Source organism: Jaculus jaculus, chromosome 15 (assembly GCF_020740685.1).
Source record: "Jaculus jaculus isolate mJacJac1 chromosome 15, mJacJac1.mat.Y.cur, whole genome shotgun sequence".
In the NCBI taxonomy this organism is placed as follows: domain Eukaryota; kingdom Metazoa; phylum Chordata; class Mammalia; order Rodentia; family Dipodidae; genus Jaculus; species Jaculus jaculus.
This window is the reverse complement of record NC_059116.1, coordinates 68329749-68350773: the sequence shown is the minus strand read 5'-3', so window position 1 is coordinate 68350773 and position 21025 is coordinate 68329749. Positions and strand designations below refer to the sequence as shown.

The 21025-nt window shown below is 41.2% G+C and overlaps 1 protein-coding gene across 2 annotated transcripts in view; it reads right to left on the bottom strand.

The window, feature by feature from the left end:
- Upf2 (UPF2 regulator of nonsense mediated mRNA decay) overlaps window positions 1–19560 on the bottom strand; it is a 138525-nt gene extending 118965 nt beyond the window's left edge. Inside the window, exons 1-3 of one of the 2 annotated variants that reach the window (XM_004662373.3) lie at window positions 19474–19560; window positions 11172–11548; window positions 6256–7035 (exon numbers count right to left, since the gene is read on the bottom strand). In XM_004662373.3, the coding sequence (XP_004662430.1) occupies window positions 6256–7035; window positions 11172–11530 (1139 nt within the window). In that variant the 5' untranslated portion in view covers window positions 11531–11548; window positions 19474–19560. Of the gene's footprint in view, window positions 1–6255; window positions 7036–11171; window positions 11549–18782; window positions 18804–19473 lie in introns of those variants that run through there. The other variant, XM_045134965.1, reaches the window with a different exon arrangement.
- Between the last annotated feature and the right edge of the window lie 1465 nt (window positions 19561–21025).

The following is a 21025-nucleotide window of genomic DNA, read 5'->3' as shown; positions in this document are numbered from 1 at the left end:
AAGAACAAATCTAAGATATACAACAGAATTTACGGCACAAAGGTAGAAGCAAAGTGGTAACTTTCATCCCAACAGAAAATGAACTTTAACTGGTTTTCTAACTATATGTTACATGGAGCATTTGGTAAGCAGGGCAGAATACCAAAAACAGGAAATGAGTTCTGTAATAAAGAACTTAATCAGACCTCTCATGTGACCATTTATTAAATACCTGATTAAATTAATTCATTGTATACATATATGACCAAGCACAAAAATAACCATCAAAAATGTTTGAATATACAAAATACCTAGTCACTTAGAAATTCTAGTAAAATTAAAACACAAACTTAAGCATATTTTTAAAATACCTGTGTGTGTGAGAGAGAGAATGAGTGAGTGAGTGAGTGAAAATGAGTGTACTAGGGTCTCCTGCCACTGCAAATGAACTCCAAGTACTTTGTGCATGGGTACTAAGTGCTTAGTGCATAGGTACTAAGGAACTGAACCCAAGATAAGAGGCTTAACTTTTAGTTTTTCTATAAGACCTGTTTTTTTTTTTTAATATTTATTTGAGACATAAAGAGGTAGACAGGGAGAATAGGCATACCAGGGCCTCCAGCCACTGCAAACGAACTTCAGATACATGTACCACCTTGTGCATCTGGTTTACATGGGTACTGGGGAATTGAACCTGTGTCCTCGGGCTTCATAGGCAAGTGACTTAACTGCTAAGCCATCTCTCCAGCCCTGCTATCAGGCTTTAAGCAAGCATCTTTAACTATTGAGCCATCTCTTCAGCCCCTATGGCAAAGTTTTTGTAATTTTTTTTTTTTTTTTTTTTTTTTTTTTTTGGTTTTTCGAGGTAGTGTCTCACTCTGGTCCAGGCTGACCTGGAATTAACTCTGTCAACTCAGGGTAGCCTTGAACTCACGGCAATCCTCCTACCTCTGCCTCCCCAGTGCTGGGATTAAAGGCGTGCGCCACCACGCCCGGCTGTAATTTTTTTTTTAATCAGGGTCTCATGTAGTCCTTGGTGGTCCTTAAACTTGCTATGAAAGGTTTTTGTAACTATGAAGCTCATTTAAAAAAAAACACAATTTTTAGTTTAATGTTTTTCAGAAAAACTATTAGGAGATTGGAAATATAACTTAATGGTAGGTTGAGAACATGCCCAGCCTGGCATGTACATAAACCTAAGATCCTGGCCCCAAAAGGACAAGAAAGAAACCTTTTTAAAATCAATGACAGGAGGGTATACATGCCAGGTACTGAAAACCTAATCAAGAGCCCATGGCATGGGAGGTCATGAGCCGTACAGAAGACCTGCTGTTGTCTGGCTACATGCATGTATTATGCTCACCGTAATAATGGGAATGTAACACTGAAAATACAAGCAAAATCAAGCTAAAAATAATAATATATCATTAGCACCTTTTAAGGAACACGTTATTACATAAAGTTGAAGTAAAACCATTCTTTTGAGAACAAGACATAGCAGAGGTCTGCAAGCCTTTTCTGTAAAGAGGCATTAGTGACCACCCGGCTAGCTCAGGCTGGAAAGCAAGAGACTGTTACACAAGTATTACCATTCACTTCAGGTTTTGCAGACCACAGGCTAATCTTCATTCAGATACTACAGCACAAAAGCATCCCTATACATGTGAACAAATGAGAATATCTGCTATAATACAAATTTAAGGACACTGAAAACTGAATTGCATATAGCTTGCTTGCTTTCTCTCCCCTTCTCCCCCCCCCCCCCTCTTTCTGGTCTCACTCTAGCCCAGGCTATCCTGGAATTCACTATGTGGTCTCAGGGTGGCCTTGAACTCACGGCAATCCTCCTACCTCTGCCTCCTGAGTGCTAGGATTAAAGAAGTGCGCCACCACACTTGTCTTCCCCAGAGTTCTTAAACTTTCATTGACTGATGTTGAAAATTAAATAGATTAGCTTAAAATGAACTAATGTTTTTACTCTCATTCTTCAAATGATTTGAATCTGTCTTTTTAAGTTGGTTGATAACTTGGTAATATTTAAACATTATTAAGATGTTATTGTACTTTTGTATTTAAGAAAGCTCTAACAATGTTATGAGAGCCCTAAATTATGACTTCCTTTTAGGTATTCTATTAATTTGTTTAAATACCTTTGATATGGTGGTTTAATAAATATTTGGATGGGTACAATTATACTTTAGTATTATATAGTAGTATCTTTTCACAAGATCATAATCAAATTAATTATAAGACTCAAAGAAAATTTAAGGTAATTCTAAGCCAGACTTTTACGACAGTTTGATGAGAAGTGAAACCTAGTAGTTTTTTCTTGGACCTGTATCATAATCATATTTCCAGTTTTTGGATATGTGTTCTAATGTTGTTTTGTGTGTTTGCACAAGGTTAAAGATAAATGTTAAAGACAGATGTTCTGTATTCTTATTGTGATTTTTTTTTTCTTTTTTGGCTAATAGAAAATACTTAACATTGAGGCTCTTTAGTTTCTACAGTGAGCTTCAAGAGCCTTATCCCTCTTTTTTTCTTTTTCTTGTTTCAGTTTTCTGAGGTAAGGTCTCACTCTAGTCCAGGCTGACCTGGAATTCACTATGTACTCTCAGGGTGGCCTTGAACTCATGACGATCCTCTTACCTCCCAAGTGCTGGGATTAAAGGCGTGCACTACCACACCTGGCTAGGTTTATCCCTAGCTTTAAAAAAAAATGGGTTCTCAGAATCAAACTCAAATCCTTATGGCTATAAGGAAGAGATTTTACCAACTGAGCTATCTCCTCAGACCAAAATGTAGAGTATTTTTAAAGTACAAAGCATTTATAGTTTCAAATTTATTAGAATTTGCCTAACCCTAAGAAACAGTACTAATACCTGTGATAGGGCCAAATAACATGAGAAAATAACAATTAGAAAACTCTGATTCACTATCTTTGTACATTCATTAACTGCAGAAATTACGATTTTTTTGTTGAGACAGGGTCTCACTATGTGATACAGATAAGTTGAATGAAATTTTCAGTACAGATTTTAATGCATATAGAGTAAGATCTCACAACTTTTAAGAATAGTGTTATCTCCCATGTTATATTAAAATGACCAACATTTATTACTCCTAGACTGAAAGTAGTGCATTTAATTTGGGTAAGATACTGAAACGTTTACTAAAATTTAGTTACATATGAATCTCATACTTAAGCTTCCTCATTACTTTGTTTTCATTTTCCTAATTTTTTTGTTTGTTTTGTTTTTCCAGGTAGGATCTCAACTTTTACTCAGGCTGACCTGCAGGCCAGCCAGGTGTGTAACTCATGGAGATCCTCCTATTTCAGCCTCCTAAGAGCTGAAATTATAGAAGTGAACTATCACTCCCAGCTTTGAATTTTCAATTTCAAGGATTTTCACACTGAAGAAAAACCTTATTGGCAAAAATACTTATCATGATTTATTCCCATGAAAACTATTACTGGATAATGATTGCAAAAGGAGATATGTTAAGAAACACTTATGTGGGGCTAGAAAGAGAGCTTAGCAGTTAAGGAGCTTCTCTGCAAAGCCTATGGACCCAGGTTTGATTTCCCAGCACATAAGTAAACCAGATGCACAAGGTGGTATATGCATCTGGAGTTCAACTTTGTAGTGGCTAGAGGCCTTAGCATACCCATTGTTTCTGTGTGCCTCTTTCTTTCTCTCTATCTCTCTCTTTCTCTCTCTCATAAATAAATAAATAAATAAATAAATAAATAAATAAATAAATAAATAAATAAAATTTAAAAGTAAACTGCAATGTACCTTCTAGAAGGAAGGACACTAACAAGCCAAAAGGGATTCTGCACTAACTCACTCCCCAAGTCTCTGCATCTTCACTACAGAAGCTAACTGGCAAAAAGTAATCTGAGTCATACTGAGACATACTGCGACAGACATTCTCAAGGAAACTGTTCTCAAGGATGATTAAGACTGTCACATCCCCAAAATTGTTATATCTGGAATTGAACAGTCTGCTGGGATAAACAACTTCTACAATGCTAATGTCAATCTATACTCAGTAAGTAAACTTCTATAATATCCATAGATCAAGAACTCTCTGATGGGCTTGGTGGCACACACCTTTAATCCCAGGACTTGGGAGGCTGAGGTAGGGAGGATCACTGTGAGTTTGAAAACAGCCTGAGAGAATTCCAGGTCAGCCTGGGCTACAGTGAAATCCTACCTAAACAAACAAACAAACTCTCCATCAGCATAGCCCAATTATCCAGGACATCAGTAATCTCAGCACTCAGGCCAAGGTAGGAGGGCTATTGAGAATTCTAGGCCAGCCTGGGTTATAGAGTGAGTTCCAAGAGAATCCTGGGCTTGAGAACCTGACTCAAATAAATAAATAAATAAGGCTGGAAAGATGGCTTAATGGTTAAGACGTTTGCCTGAAAAGCCAAAGGACCCAGGTTCAATTCCCCAGGACCAACGTAAGACAGATATACAAGGTGGAACATGTGTCTGGGTTCATTTACAGTGGCTGAAGGCTCTGGCATGCCCATTCTCTCTCTGTCTCTGTCTTTCTCCTCTTTCAAATAAATAAAATATTTTTAGAAATAAATAAATAAAAGAGCTGGAGACTGGAGAGAGAATTCTGTGGTGAAAGACACTTGCCTAAAAAGCCTGCCGACCCAGGTTCAATTCCCATATAAAGGCAGGTGTACAAAGTGGCTCATGCATCTGAAGCTCATTTGCAGTAACAAGAGAACCTGCTATGTCCATCTGTACTCATATTCTCTCTCCTTACAAAATACATAAATAGAAATATTAAAAAAACAAAAAGGATTCTGAGCCAAGTATGGTGGCACATGTCTTTAATCCCAGCACTTGGGAAGCAGAGGTAGGAGGATCACTGTGAGTTCAAGGCCACCCTGAGACTACATAGTGAATTCCAGGTCAACCTGAGCTAGAGTGAGAGCCGACCTTGAAAAACCAAAACTGGCAATACTTTTCTTTTCTTTCTTTTTTTTTTTTCTTGAGACAGGAACATGCTATTTGACCTGGATGGTCTTGAACTTATGCATTCAAGTGATGCTCTTGCCTTAGATTCTAAAGTACTTGGGACTAAAGAGTACACCACCAAAAGTCAATCACTGGTAACAACACTGTCACCTTCTCACCTAAGTGACTCATGCCCATTAGGACTGAGCCACGGTCTGCACCTACTTGACCCAATCCTAACTACATGACTTCTGTCTTTTCGGTTACATCGATCATCTCCCAACAGCAGTTACTTAAACCAGTAACCCCTCCCTACAGACTTCTTAGAACAGAAAAAGGCACTCCCCTTCATTAACTGCTGAACAATAGGAATTCTAGATTCCCAGCTCTGCAATTTAACTACTTGTAAAGTACTCAAAAGCAATTGCTCTTAAATCTTTTCTGCCTCAGTGAAAGTCGATCAAATCAGGATATACCTCACTGTCTACAATATATTACAACAACTGAAAGGTCTTTTCAACAATTACTAGTAAATTACTGCTTTAGAATTTTATTTATTTATTATTTGGTTTTTCCACTCTAGCTCATGCTGACCTGAAATTTACTATGTAGTCTCAGGGTGGCCTCGAACTCACAGCCATCCTCCTACCTCTGCCTCCCAAGTACTGGGATTAAAGGCATGCACCACCACACCCGGCTCCTTTAGAATTTTAAATATATATGCCCCCAGAAAGCACTTCCCTATCAATGCACGTTAGAACTACATCTAAAAAAAATTTCACAGCTAGCTAATTTTGTGTACTATGTCTCAAAATTCTGAACTGATATGATACTGCTAATGAATTCCTTATTTGCTTTAAAAGGGCAAACAGCCACATAGATGCCAACAATTTAAAATACAAAACAATGAAATCAAACCTGTTAGAACAATGAAACAGAAAAATAGTAGCAGGCAAGTTAAAATGACATGAAAAGAAAATTTACTCCTCAATATTTAGGGGAGTTTTGTTTTTGTTATTAGTTTGTTTTGTTTAAATCACAGGAAGAAAACATATTCACATAGCAAAAATCACCATCTACTTGCCAGGTTTCTTTCCAAGTCAGAAATAAAAACCTATTGTAGGCTGACATTTAAGAATGACTGTTAACTTTGATATTTTCATGGACTGTTAAGAAACCACCTGTAAGGAGCCCTTTGCCATAAGTTCTTTCAGTGGCATGAAGACTTGAAACATTTTAAAGTTTGAGCTCCAAAATAAATTCTCAATTCTGAGAAACATTTGAAAATCACCTGTTTTGTCTCTCAGTATTCTGGAGCTCCCTGTGGTCCCTTTTCAGGTGTTTGGTCAAAGACGTAAAGTACTCTTTTAAAAGATTCTGGAAAGGCTGTTGCTTCTCTGGACTAATTATCTCACTAGGAGGAAAACTCAAATTAACCTTCTCTGCAGCACTCTTTACTTTCCTTGGTACAAGTCCAGCAATATCATCTCCACAATGGCGACAGAAACTAATCACCACAGAAACATGAGTGTGGGATTCTCGATCAGCATTAATAATACTTTTTAATTGTTCATAGATTAAGGAAAGACCTTCCTTGTCTGTAAAAATTCCCACTATTGTCAGTTCTGCAATGAAACGCAAATCAGTTCTTAGCTTGGTAATGTTGGGTGTTTTGTCCTCTTTCCTTGCTTCAAAATGTTTTTTCCACACCTGAAGAAGTGAGGGGGCAAAGTCAGCATACCGCTGGTGAAAGAGAGAGCACAGGTGCACAGCACAGTTCACATCAGAGATTTTCAGTTTTGCTTCCACAATGGAAGCCACGGCTTCTGCAATATATTTGCTTAAATTCAGGCCATTAAAATCATGGGACAAGGAGTCTCTCTGTTGTTCTGTAATAGTTTTTAGTTTCTTGACAAAAGCAGTATTTTTCTTCAAGCTAGAATCCAGGCGGCTAAAGAAATTTTCCTCTGGTCGGTTATCTGGAGCATTTTGGTTTTTGCTTCGAAGTTCCTTTCTTAACTGATGTCGTTCCCAAGCTTCCTGATGCAACTGAAGGGATTCTTCTTTCTCTCTGAGTAAAAGATAAAGCATAAATAAATAAAATATATGTTTGAAGTTTCAATTATAAATCATGTAAGATTAAACCAATGAGAGAAATGATCTAAGTATCAGAATCCAAGAGGAACAAAAGATGCAAAAATCCTTTTATTATTTTTCATGTTGGAGGGACAGCTTTGCAGTTAAGGTGCTTGCCTGCAATGCCTAATGTCCTGGGTTCAATTCACCAGGACCCACATAAAAAGGCAATTGCACAAAGTTGCTAGAGGTCCTGGTGAACCCATTCATCCTCTCCCTCCCTCCCTCTCTCTGGGCAAATTAATAAATTATTTTAAATTTAAAACGAGACCTTTCATTACTTCTTTTCTTTACCCTGTGGAACCTAGGACCTGTGTAAGTACTCTACCACTGAGCTACACCACCACCACGCCTTTCATAACTTCCTTGAGGAATATGTAATTTTAAAATATAAATCTATAAAAAGATAGCTTTCTAACATAATCATTCTAAAATATCCTATCAATTCTACCACTTTTTCACTAAAAGTTACAAATGTCAACAGAGCAGTTACACTTTGAGTATCTCTTGGATATCTCCCAGCTACACAAAAACAGAGGACTCATCAAATACAACTTAAGACATAGCTCATTATAAATTTGTATTATACATCTCAATCTTCTGTATTTAAAAAATTTTAAATATATAATCAAGTCTGTATGAGTAAAATAAAGTTTTGCTTTAAAATATTTCAGGTGAGGGCTGGAGAGATGGCTTAGCGGTTAAGCGCTTGCCTGTGAAGCCTAAGGACCCCGGTTCGAGGCTCGGTTCCCCAGGTCCCACGTTAACCAGATGCACAAGGGGGCGCACGCGTCTGGAATTTGTTTGCAGAGGCTGGAAGCCCTGGCGTGCCCATTCTCTCTCTCTCCCTCTATCTGTCTTTCTCTCTGTGTCTGTCGCTCTCAAATAAATAAATAAAAAAAATTTTTTTTTAATTTTTTAAATATTTCAGGTGAAAGCCAGGTGTGGTGGCACACGCCTTAGATCCCAACACTTGGGACACAGAAGTAGGATTGTCGTGAGTTCGAGGCCTCACAGTTAATTCCAGGTCAGCCTGGACCAGAGTGAGACCCAACCTTGAAAAAAAAAAATTTTTAAATATGTCAGGTGGATGGTAGGGACACATCTCCATGGTAGTGTTTGCCTAGCAACCACAAGGCCCTGAGTTCAATCCCAATACAACCAAAAAAAATTTTTTTAAACCAGGGTTGGTGGTTTAATCCCAGCATTCAGAGGCTAAATTAAGAAAATCACGGAGTTTGGGGTCAGCCTGGGCTAAAGTGAGACCCTACCTCAAATACACACACACCATGTGTTTGAGTGTGTGTGTGTATGTGTGTAAAATTAAGCATTTCATTAAGGAAAAGTAAGTGTTGATTTAACAAATAAATAAAAAGCCTATGTTTGACATTTTTAAAAGTTGGTGTTTGGCTTGTTGTTTTTGTTTAAAGCACATTTAAAGGGGTTAAGTATTAAGAAATAGTATCTTTCACTAAATTAAAATTTCAAAACAAGTAAAATAAATAAGAAATTCTTTTTTTTTTTCTTTTTTTTTTTTTGGTTTTTTGAGTTAGGGTCTCACTCTGGTCCAGGCTGACCTGGAATTAACTCTGTCATCTCAGGGTGGCCTTGAACTCACGGTGATCCTCCTACCTCTGCCTCCCGAGTGCTGGGATTAAAGGCGTGCACCACCATGCCCGGCCCAAGAAATTCTTAAGAATCATGGTTGTGAATATTCCAAAACTGCCCACTACTACTGCCTTCAAGACTTAAGTTTCAGTTCTTCATTAAAACCGAACATCCTAGGGGCTGGAGAGATGGCTTAGCAGTTAAGCAATTGCCTGTGAAGCTCTAAGGACCCCAGTTCGAGGCTTGATTCCCCAGGACCCATATGAGCCAGATGCACAAGGTGGCACATGCATCTGAAGTTTGTTTGCAGTGTCTGGAGGCCCTGGCACGCCAATTCTCTCCCTCTCTCTCTGCCTCTATTTCTCTCTGTTTGTGGCTCTCAAATTTAAATAAATAAAAATAAACAAAAAAATTACAAAGAAAATGTTTTGTTTTTTTTTTTAAAGGGAGATAGATCCTAGCTGGGCGTGGTGGCATATGCCTTTAATCTCAGCACTTGGGAGGCAGAGGTAGGAGGATCCCTGTGAGTTCAAGGCACCCTGACACTACATAGTGGTCAGCCTGAGCTAGAGTGAGACCATACCTCAAAAAAACAAAGGGGGGCAGGAATCTAAGGCTAGACTTTCTAAAGCTCAATTACAGAGCACTTGACCCCAAAGACAGAGAAATGAACTTTGATGGGAAAGATGCTGAAAATAAAGTATAGCATGAAAAAAGTTTTAAAAAAAGAAAAGCCAAGCATGGTGGCACATGCCTTTAGTTCCAGCACTCATGAGGCAGAGGTAGGGAGAGAGGACTGGAGAGAAGGCTCAGTGGGTAAGGCACTTGCCTGCAAAGCCTAATGACCAGAGTCCAGCTCCCCAGTACCCACATAAAAGCCAATGGCACATGCATTGGGAGTCCCTTTGTGCAACTGGAGGCCCTGATGCGCCCATTCTCCTTGTCTGCTTGAAAATAAATATAAAAAAAAAAATCCCAGGCATGGTGGCATATTCCTTTAATCTCAGTGCTTGGGAGACAGAGGTAGGAGGATCACTGTGAGTTCAAGGATAGCCTTAGACTACATAGTAAATTCCTGGTCAGCCAGGGCTACAGTGAGACCCTACCTTCAAAGAATAAAAATAATGGGCTTAGCAGTTAAGGCACTTGCCTGCAAAGCCAAAGGACCCAGGTTTGACTTCCCAGGACGCATGTTAGCCAGGTACACAAGGGGGAGGAGGCACATGCATTGGGAGTTCATATGCAGTGGCTAGAGGCCCTGGCGTGCACATCCTCTCATTTTCCATCTGCCTTTCGCCTTCTCTCAAATAAATAAATAAAAATTTAAGGGGGACTGAGGAGATGGCTCAATGTCTAAAGGTATGTGCTCCCCAAGCCTGCCAACTAGAGTTCAGATCCCCACACCCATGTAAAAGCCAAACACCCAGCTGTCCATTTGTCTAATTTCAACATGCCTGTAGCAATAGAAGGCAGAGTCAGAGGCATCCCAAAGCTCAAAAGGCCAGTGAGCCTGAACTTCTCAGTGACAAAACAAGAGACCCTGTCTCATTGATACCCTTTGACCTCCAAAGGCACACACATGTGCACACACTCACAATAAAAGTAAATCTAAACCGGGCATGGTGGTGCATGCCTTTAATCCCAGCACTCAGGAGGCAGAAATAGGAGGATCACCATTCGAAGCCACCTGGGATTACATAGTGAATTCCAGGTCAGCCTGGGCTAGAGTGAGACCTAACCTCAAAAACCAAAAAGAAAAAAAGGAAATATAATAAAAAAAAATTTTATGCTGGGCGTGGTGGCGCACGCCTTTAATCCCAGCACTCGGGAGGCAGAGGTAAGAGGATCTCCGTGAGTTCAAGGCCACCCTGAGACTACAGAGTTAATTCCAGATCAGCCTGGACCAGAGTGAGACCCTACCTCAAGAAATAAAAAAATAAAAATAAAAGTAAAATTTAAAACACTGAGCATGTCTTTATTCCCAGTACTCAAAAGTCAGAGTAGGAGGACTGCTTTGAGTTCAAAGCCACCCCAAAAATACACAGTGAATTCTAGGTCAGCAGAGGCTACAATGAGACACTACCTCCAAAAACCCAAACAAAAAATAAAAATTAAAGTCCAGATCTCCTTAGGTCTTATAAACTGTTAAAGATTATTACTATTAGTTAAACTAAACACTTACAAGCACTGTAACCATGGCCCATGTGAGTAGAACAAGCTAACATTCCCAAAGAGTCGAACCCTTCAAGTTTATTTCAATCATTTTTTTTTCTCCTCAAACATTCCATTTTCTAATTCCTTCACATCAATAATTAAATTTTCTGCCAGGTATAGCAGTGCACGCCTTTAATCCCAGAATTTGGGAGGCTGAGGTAGGAGGATCACAATGAGTTCAAGGCCACCCTGGGCTTACAGTGAAAGCCCGCCTCAAATCCACTAACTAACTTAAATTCCCCTGCTTACTTCAGCTGAGCTGCTGCTTCCTGCTGTCGCCTGGCCTGCTCTTCTTGTTTCTTCCTCTCTTCCTCTTCATGCTTTTTCTTTTCTTCTTCCTCTTTCTTCTTTAGTTCTTCCTCAGCCTTCACCTTTTCTTCTTCTTTCTTCTTGCGTTCCTTGTCATCCTTTTTTCTTTTATCTTCTTCCAGTTTCTTCTTTTTGTCTTCAGGGACCTTACTGACCTCCTTCTTGGCAGTGACCTTGAGATCATCTTTTGGTTTCTCCTTGCTGCTTACTAGCCGCCTTTCACTGCAGTCTTTTTCCTTATTGCTTAGTAAAGACTCTTTTTCGTCCATACTTGTGGACTTTTTACGCTCAGCTGGCATTATGTGACCCAGGACAATCTGGAACAATAAAATAATGTCAGTACTGTCAATGCAGTGACTTGTATTTATTAATGTGATACGATTTTTAAACACAACAGGGTAATACAACTTTGCAACTGGGAAATTAAAAAACTAAATAGCATTTATGTGATTTACAAAAATTAACTGGGGCTAGGAAGATACCTCAGTGGTTAAATTTGCTTGCTTGCAAAGCCTGCAGGCCCTGGCTTGATTCTCCAGTACCTACATAAAGCCAGATATACAAAATTTGTTTGCAGTGTCAAGAGGCCCTGATGTGCTCATTTACTCCCACCCCGAAGCTTGCAAATAAATTAAAAAAAAAAAAAACTTTTATATGTTCTATTTATTTGAGAGAGAGAGAATGGGCACACCAGGGCCTCCAGCCAATGGAAACGAACTCCAGATGCATGTGCTCCCATGTGCATCTGACTTACATGGGTCCTGAAGAATCAAACCGGGATCCTTTGGCTTTGCAGGCAAATGCCTTATCTGCTAAGCCATCTCTCCAACCCTAAAAAAAAAATATTTTTACAAAAAGTATTGGAAGACCAGGCATGGTAGCACACTCTTTTAATCCCAGCACTTGGGAGGCCAAGGTAGGAGGATCACTATGAGTTTGAGAGCAATCTGGAGCTAACAGTGAGTTCCAGGTTAGCCAGGGCTAGAGTGAGCCCTTTGGGAGGAAAAAAGAATTACTGGGAGCTAAGAACATAGCTCAGTGGTAAAGTGCTTGCCAAGTACATGCCAAAACCCTAAATTCAATCCCCAGCACCACCACCAACACACACATATTGTTGGGGTAAATTCCATGTCTTACCATTATTAGTTATACTATTATCTAATTATTTTTAATTTTTTTAATTATTTATTTATTTGAGAAAGAGAAAGAGGCAGAGAAAGGGAGGGAAGGGGAGAATGGGCACGCCAGGGCCTCCAGCCACTGCACATTAACTCCAGATGCATGTGCCCACTTGTGCATCTGGCTTACAAGGGTCCTAGAGATTTGAACTGGGATCCTTTAGCTTTGCAGGCAAATGCCTTAACCACCAAGCCACCTCTGCAGCCGATTTAAATTTTTTTTAAGTATTTTTATTTAATGGGTGTGGTGGTACACACCTTTAATACCAGCACTTGGGAGGCAGAGGTAAGAGGATCACTGTGTGTTCAAAGCCAGCCTGAGACTACAGAGTGAATTCCAAGTCAGCCTGGGCTAGAGTCAGACCCTATCTTGAAAAGGCCCCCCTCCAAAAGAAACCGATAGAGGGAGCACCAGAGCCTTTGCCACTGCAAATGAACACCAGATGCATGCGCTACTTTGTGCATCTGAGTTTGTTTTGGTTGCTTGCATCTGGTTTTACATGGATACTGGGAAATGGAACCTGGACCAAAAGGTTTTACAAGTAAGCATCTCCCCAGCTGTTTTTTTTTTTTAAGCTTTTTAAAATTTATATATTTTCTTATTTGAGAGAGGGAGACAGAGAGAGAGAGAGAGAAAGAGAGTTATATAGAGAATGGGCATGGCAAGGCTTCTAGCCACTGCAAACAAACTCCAGATGAATGTGCCACCTTGTGCATCTGGCTTATATGGGTCCTGGGCAATGGAACCTGGGCCCTTAGGCTTTGCAGGCAAGCACCTTAACCACTAAGCCAGCCATCTTAAGCTTTTTTTTTTTGTTTTGTTTTTCGAGGTAGGGTCTCACTCTGGCTCAGGCTGACCTGGAATTCACTATGTAGTCTCAGCATGGCCTTGAACTCTCAGCGATCCTCATACCTCTGCCTCCTGAGTGCTGGGATTAAAGGCGTGCGCCACCACACCCGGCTTAAGCTTTTTTTTTTTGGGGGGGGGGGTTCGAGGTAGGGTATCACTTTAACTCAAGCTGACCTGGAATTGTCTATGTAGTCTCAGGGTGGCCTCAAACTCATGGTGATCCTACTACCTCTGCCTCCCAAGTGCTGGGATTAAAGGCGTGCGCCACCACGCCCAGACCATTTTTAAGCTTTTTAATCAATGGAAAATACAAGCATAAAAGCACATAGCATAAGGAACTTCCAGGCACATACTGCTGAGCCATTATCAACAACAAAACCATTGATCAGTGTAGCTATAAACATCATGAATCACCTTTAACCTGTGTTCTGTTTTGGGTTTTTTGTTTTTTCAAGGTAAGGTCTCACTCTAGACCAGGCTGACCTAAAATTCACTTGGTAGTCTCAAAATGGCCTCAAACTCACAGCAATCCTCCTACCTCAGCCTCCAGTGTTGGGATTAAACGCATGTGCCGCCACACCCAGCTTAACCTGAGTATTCTTTAAATGTTAAGAGCAGTGCTAAGGAGACCAAGGCAGGATCACCAAGAGTTAAAGCAAGCCTCAGCTATATAGTGAATATGAAAGTGGGGGAAGGGGAGGGAGACAGAGAGGTATCGAGTGGGGAGATGCAGCTCAGTGGAAGAAAGCTGAGACATGCTCTAGGAGGACCTGGGCTTGATCCTCAACACTCGTTTAAATAAATGAAGTGAAGTGAGTAAGTTGAGATAAGTGTGTTTCTTTCTTTTGCTGGGGATATAGCTCAGTGGGAGAATGCTTATTTAGCACTCGCAAGGAACTGAGTTCAATCCCCAAGCAACTCCAAAAAGCAGGGCAGGGCTGGAGAGATGGCTCAGCGGTGAAGGTGCTTGCCTGTGAAGCCTAAGGACTCTTGTTCAAATCTCCAGGTCCCATGAAAGCCAGACATACACACAATGTCACACATGCACACAAGGGAGCACACATGTCTAGAGTTCATTTGCAGAGGCTGAAGGCCCTATTGTGCCCATTCATTCTCTCTCTCATAATAAAAAATATATTTTTTAAAGAAGTAGGGCAGAGGAAGGGATGGTTGGTTACATACTGCTTAACTATTTTATACACTATGCAACAGAAGCATTTCTCTTGCCTCCTACAAATAAATGGACAAATAGAATATTTACAAATTTTATCTCATTGCTTCAATCACATCAAACTTTCAAAATCAAAAACTTCACCATCTCAAATTAGACTAGACCTTTAACGTCTTCCTTATACAAGTCAATAAACACAATGGTTATAAAATCTATAGATTCGGTTGTGTATTTGCCAGTGGTGTAGCCACCAGCCCAGGGTTTGGAAAACACTATTACATTTTGAGCAAGATTTTTTTTTCCAGTTCTTTAGCACTGAGCTAAATACAAAGCCTACAAGGCAATTCTTTCTTCTGAGGAGCCAGAGAGCTATCTTTTGTACTTTAGGCAATTTAGCACATCTCTATCTTCCAGATCTAGTCGATGCAACCAGTGCTCCTCAGATCTGACAGCTAATATGACTTCAGATAATGCCAATGTCCCTGGAAACAAAAGCACCATCAGTTCAAAAACCACTGCACTAGTCATTTGTGGTTACTTGAATGTGAATTAAAATCAATTAAAATTTGAAATTCAGTTTCAGGCACCATCCATATTACAGATGCTCAATTGCCCACATGACTAATGGCCAGCAAACAGGGCACTGCAGATACAGACCACTTCCACCATCCTAGACAACTCTACTTGAATAGCACTGTATGTTCTCTATACGCTCAACTAAACATTAGAACTGAAACAACAACAACAAAAAACTTCATTTCCCAACAAAATTCAGGGCTTTTCTTTTCTAAAAAATACATATCTCGCCTGGAGTGGTGGCACACACTTTTAATCCCAGCATTCAGGAGGCAGAGGTAGGAGGATCACCATGAGTTCGAGGCCAGCCTGAGACTACATAGTGAATTCCTGATTAGCCTGGGCTAGAATGAGTCCCTACCTCAAAAAAAAAAAACAGAACTGGTTTTCTCACATAATTTTTTTGGACAGTGCTTCATATTTTAATTCCTAAATTATCTAAAAGTCATGTATGAGCAAAATTACTTCATAGTGCTTTACTAAAAGTTAAAGAAACCATATTCATAAATATTCTTAAATATAGGTTTTTTTAATTAAAGCAATCTAAATCAAGTTAACAACCAAAATGTTTGATAATAAATTAAGATTTACTTCGGCACTTAAAAAAAAGTGCTGGGTGTGGTGGCACACACCTTTAATCCCAGCACTGGGGGGACAGAGGGAGGAGGATCATCGTGAGTTCCAGGCCAGTCTGAGACAACATAGTGAATTCCAGGTCAGCCTGAATATGGTAGTTTAGTGGCCATAGTGTGTACCTCCCTTCAGCTTTCCCCTTTTACTTTCTTACTCTCCTTGATTACATACCTATCTTCAGAGCAAGCAAATTTTCAGACAATATACTCACTGCTACCATACTAAACATCTTCTACACCTTATCTCATTTAATATTAAAATCTTGTTTGTTGTTGTTTCTGAGGTAGGGTCTCACTCTAGCCCAGGCTGACCTGGAATTCACTATGTCGTCTCAGGCTAGCCTCAAACTCACGGTGATCCTCCTACCTCAGCATCCCGAGTGCTGGGATTAAAGGTGTGTGCCACCACGATAGGCTAGTACTAAAATCTTTATGAGGTGGGTATTGTTTCCCCTATTTTATAAATGAGTAAACTGAGACTTAACCTGGGAACCTGACCAATGTCACCACAGCTGATAGTAGCACTGTAATCTGAACCCACAGTATCAACCAAAGTTAAGAACCCTGAGCATACCAAACTGTGAGACGGAAGACTTGATCATAGACACTGACTATGACAAGTCATAGAATTAAGAACCGCAGCAGGAAGTATCTCTGATAATGGTTAAGCAGTTGCTACCTGTTTTTAACTTAATGGCATTCTAGCTCAACATATGGGGAGACAACATGTTTAAGGCACTAACCCAATCTAACTGTAGCCTGTTAATCATTATGTACAAAAATATTTATATTGAATTTTGATTTTCCAGTGGGAAGTATCAACAAGAGACATTTCAGGATTATAAGGACCCACAGTTCTTAAGACAATAAAAAGAACAGCACTGGAATTTATAACTACTGCCTTGTTTACAAATACAGTCTGTATCACCCTACAATGAAACTCATGTGTCTGTAAGAGATCATCATTTACTAGCTCAACAGGGTCCCAAACTTTTGTAACTCTAAAGTAGTCATTTATTCAACAAATTTTAAGTTTATTGGCTGAAAATGCTACTGCCTGAATAAACTGTAATAATCAATCACAAATTAAGATTAAACCTGCTACAGGGAATGACAAATAGATTCTTAAGACAAGCTGTGGTAATGGAATCTTTGAATCACTTCATCCTTATATTAGAAGTATACATCCAAAGTACTCAAAACTAAATTTCAAGGAACAAAAATTATGACAAAAATCTGAAGGCCAGCCAGGTGTGGTGGTGCATGCCTTCAATCCCAGTACTTGGGAGGCAGAGGTAGGAGGATTGCCGTGAGTTCAAGGCCACCCTGAGACTACATAGCTAATTCTAGGTCAGCCTGGGCCAGAGTGAGACCCTACCTCAAACAAAAAAAAAAAAAATCTGAAGGTTCAAGTAGAGGCAGCAAAACAACTGGTAAAAATACTGTACATGGGCTTTGAAGTCAGACTTTCAAGTTTGCATCCCAATTCTGCACACTGTTAGCTACAGAATCTGGGCAACTGAACTCAATTTGCTTTAGTTATGAATCACTAAAATGGATACAGTGCTCTCTATCTTATAGTGGTATTAAACTTCTAACATAGTAACCATAAAAAGGCTCTAAAATGTTAATTCTTTCACACACAAATGAGAGATCTTAAAGACTAGAAGGCTGGAGAAATGGCTTAGCAGTTAAGGCACCTGCCTGTGAAACCTAAGGACCTCAGTTCAATTCCCCAGGCCCCTGGTAAGCCAGAAGCACAAGATGGCGCATGCATCTGGAGTTTGTTTGCAGTGGCTAGAAGCCCTGGAGCACCTATTCTCTCTCTCTCCCCCTGCCTCTTTCTCTCTCTCAAATACATAAATAAAAATAGCCATGCACAAACAGTAGTTTTGTTTGTTGGCTACTCCACTGTCATCCGTCAGCCTACAGGAAGAAAAGCAAGGCTTACAGAAGGATGTTTGTTCAGGAGGAAGCAGCACTAACGGCAGCCTGATCAAGATGAGTGGGAAATGATCCCAATAAACATGTTTTGGGTAAAATAAATAAATAAATAAAGTGTATTTAAAACAAACACGAGAATATTACCCACTCCAAAGTCTTAATTTTTACATTAAGGTGGTATATATAAGCAGTGTCATCTGCCCAAGATTACACAAGGAAATAAAATAAACTGAGCACTGACTTATAGTTAATAAAATGCCAAATTCTTCCTTCAGTAAATTCAAGCTTTAAGAAACAGGCAAATAATTCACCTACATTGTTTCCAAGCTTTTCATGTAAAAACTAAAGCTTTAAATACTTCATCAAAATAACAAAACAAAAAAATGAGATTTTTTTTTTTAAGCCAGGCATGGTATCACATGCCTTTTATTACAGCACTTGGGAGGCAGAGTTAGGAGACTTGCTGTGAGTTCGAAGGCTGCCTGGGCTACCATGAGCCCCTACCTTGATAACAAACAAAAAAATTAGTGACTTTTGTAACTGAAAATACAATCAGTATTAAAAATAATTTTAAAGAATACAATTATAATCAGACATGCCTTAAGAGGGCACCATGCTTCAAAACCATTGTCCAAGCTCCTAAAAGTGGCCTGGCATTTGGACTGTATATTTCATTCGGCTTTCTAAATATATTCTGAACTTCCAAAATAAAATCGTTTTACTAGTAAAATAGATACAACTGAGTGTACTGGATAGAGGATGGAGCTATTTCCTTATTAAAGCTATAACTCTAAGTACCATATGGTCTGTGTATGAAATCACAATTAGACTGCTCTGAAAATACTGCAGAGTACTAGAACGCTGGTTTGCCTTTTGTGTTTTTGAACTCAAAATATTCTAACGGTAGACCTGCATAGAAATATCTCCCAGTCTCTGACTTTATTCATTTTAAAAAGTGCCTATAGATGGAAAAACTCATTCAAAACTTTCAGAAACCTCACCGGAGAAAAAAACTGGTTTTCCTGTTGACTTGTAGAATTATTTTTTTTAATGAACATCTAAAAACTGTGATTAATGAGAAAGGCCAGCAGTCTCACCGCCGTTTACAGCGTCAATCACTCGGTCTAAGGTCTTTGAGAGAGAAGGGCCAGTCACTAGAGTGCACCCACTAAACACGTACTCAGGATCTGCGGTGCTCACCAGCTCAAACATCCTGGGATCGCCTCCTAACTTCAACAGTACTAGCCAGAGAGCACTGGAGGCTTGGGGCAAAGGCGAAGCAGCAACCAGCCTGTGTGGTTAAAAGGAAACCAACCGCGCAGCCCTCCCCGCCCTTCACAGCCCACCGTTCCTGAATACACCCCAAGCCTCTTCCCGGGCACACACCTCCCAGACCGCGGCTCCGGTTCGCGCCCCACACCTGACACTCCCCAGCGGCATCCCGTCACCGCGGCCGGCCCACCTTCTCGCCCCACACCACCTCCCCACCGACGTGCTCGGGCAGCTCTGCCCACTTCCTCGTCCTCCCCCGCGTCCCCCTCGACTCCCCGAGAACCGAGCCCAGCCTCCCCGGCCCCGCCACCGCGGGCTCCCCGCCTGCAGTGCCCGAGGCCGGCCCAGGCACTTCTTCCAGGGCCCGGCCCGCCCGGCCCGGCCGGGGCCTCCCCAGCCGCGGAGCTCCGCTCACGGACGAGGACCTCGGGGTCAGGGCTGAGAGAGCGACGTGGGAGCCGCGCGTCCGTCCACGGCTCGCCGCCCCCGGACAGCGGAGGTGCCGAGTCTCCGTCCCGTGGGCTCCCTCGGCGAGTAACAGTCCAGGCCGGTACCCGCCCCCCGAGCCCGATCTTCCCCATCGTCGGAGCGGAGAGCAAGGACGGTCCCCGGGACTCACCTCGAGCCTGTTGTCAACATGAGCCCCGGGTTTCCCAGCACCAACTCCAGCGCTCGGGCTCTCCCCTCCCCTCCCCCCACCTCTCTCGCAGCCGTGGGCCCGCCTTCCCTCCGCTCCCCCTCCGCCCTCCGCCCGCCCGCCCGCCCGCCACTCACCAGCGCCGCTGGGCTGCGGGTGGGGGCGGGGCGGGGGGCGGGGGGAAGGAAGAAGCTGTCCGCGACGTCGCCTGATGGGAAACGACCCTGATCGCGGGCCCTCCGGAGTGATGAGACTCTCGGCCCTGAAATGAAAACGCCGCGGCAAAAGCGACAACAAGTATCATTTGCTCAAGGACTCGTTCAAAATCTCCACGTACAAACGACAGTTTTTACACAGGCAATAAGTGAGACAGCTACGACCGGCCCCGCTAGTCAAGGTCCCCAGCACAAGGGAGGAGCGTTCCAAGGACCCGAGGCAGGAAGTGGATTGGTCGCCAGGAAAGGGAATGCGCCTGAATTTGAAGTGCGCAGGCGCAAGAACTTCGCGGGTGGGACAGCGAGACTAAGGTGAGGCGGGGCTAAAAAGAGGCGAGGAAGGGCGGTGAAATAGTAGAATTACGGAACGCCGTCAAGGACAATTTTGGCCACGTGATTCTCACCGGAGTTTCCTAGCGGAGCTTAGGGAAGAGGTCCAAGAAGGGGAAGTTTGATTGGACTAATACGAAGGAAGAGATTAAAAATTGAAAAGTTGAAAGTTGGACAACCTAAGAAATATGGCTGGTTAGGAAAGTTAAAATTGATTAGGAATCCGTCTAGACTCTGAATGTCCTCTTTCCAGAAACAGTTTCAGGTGTTCAAACTAAAGTAACAATTCGAGGCTGGAGTGATGGCTTAGCGGTTAAGATGTTTGCCTGCAAAGCCAAAGGACCTGGGTTCGATTCCCCAGGATCCACGTAAGCCAGCTGCACAAGGTGGTGCATGTGTCTGGAGTTCGTCTGCAGTGGCTGGAGGTCCTGGCGCACCCATTCATCTCTTGTCTCTCTCATAAATATCTTTTTTTTTTTTAACTCAGAGCGTAGAGAAATCAAGGCTTTTCTCTTAGTGTTCTTGAAAAGTAGTCGATTCCAACCAACATAATTTTTTAAATTAGAATGTGATGGCGTCCCGATATTATCGAATGAAATCTGAAATAACGAAAATGTTTTTCTAGTCATTTCTTACGAACCCAAGTCTACTTTAAAATAATGTATTCATTTCTCGACCATAACTACTCCTAAATTGATTTTTATTCAAACAGTGACAGGTCTACCTTCATGACATGCCTGCATGTTCATATAAATAGGCTCTGGCTGGTGCATAGCCAAAGGAACAAAGGTGAAAAACTGGTCTGGATTCTTGCTTGACAAGGGGAGCTCCACCCTTTCTCCACAAAACCGACTGCTGTCAACTTTAAGTATTTATGACAGGTCTACTGTCCCTTTTATTCAACTTTTGCCATTTGTCTTTTTATTGTTTTTTAACTTCTTAAAAAATATTTATGTATTATTTATTTGAGAGAGAGAGAGAGTGAGGGA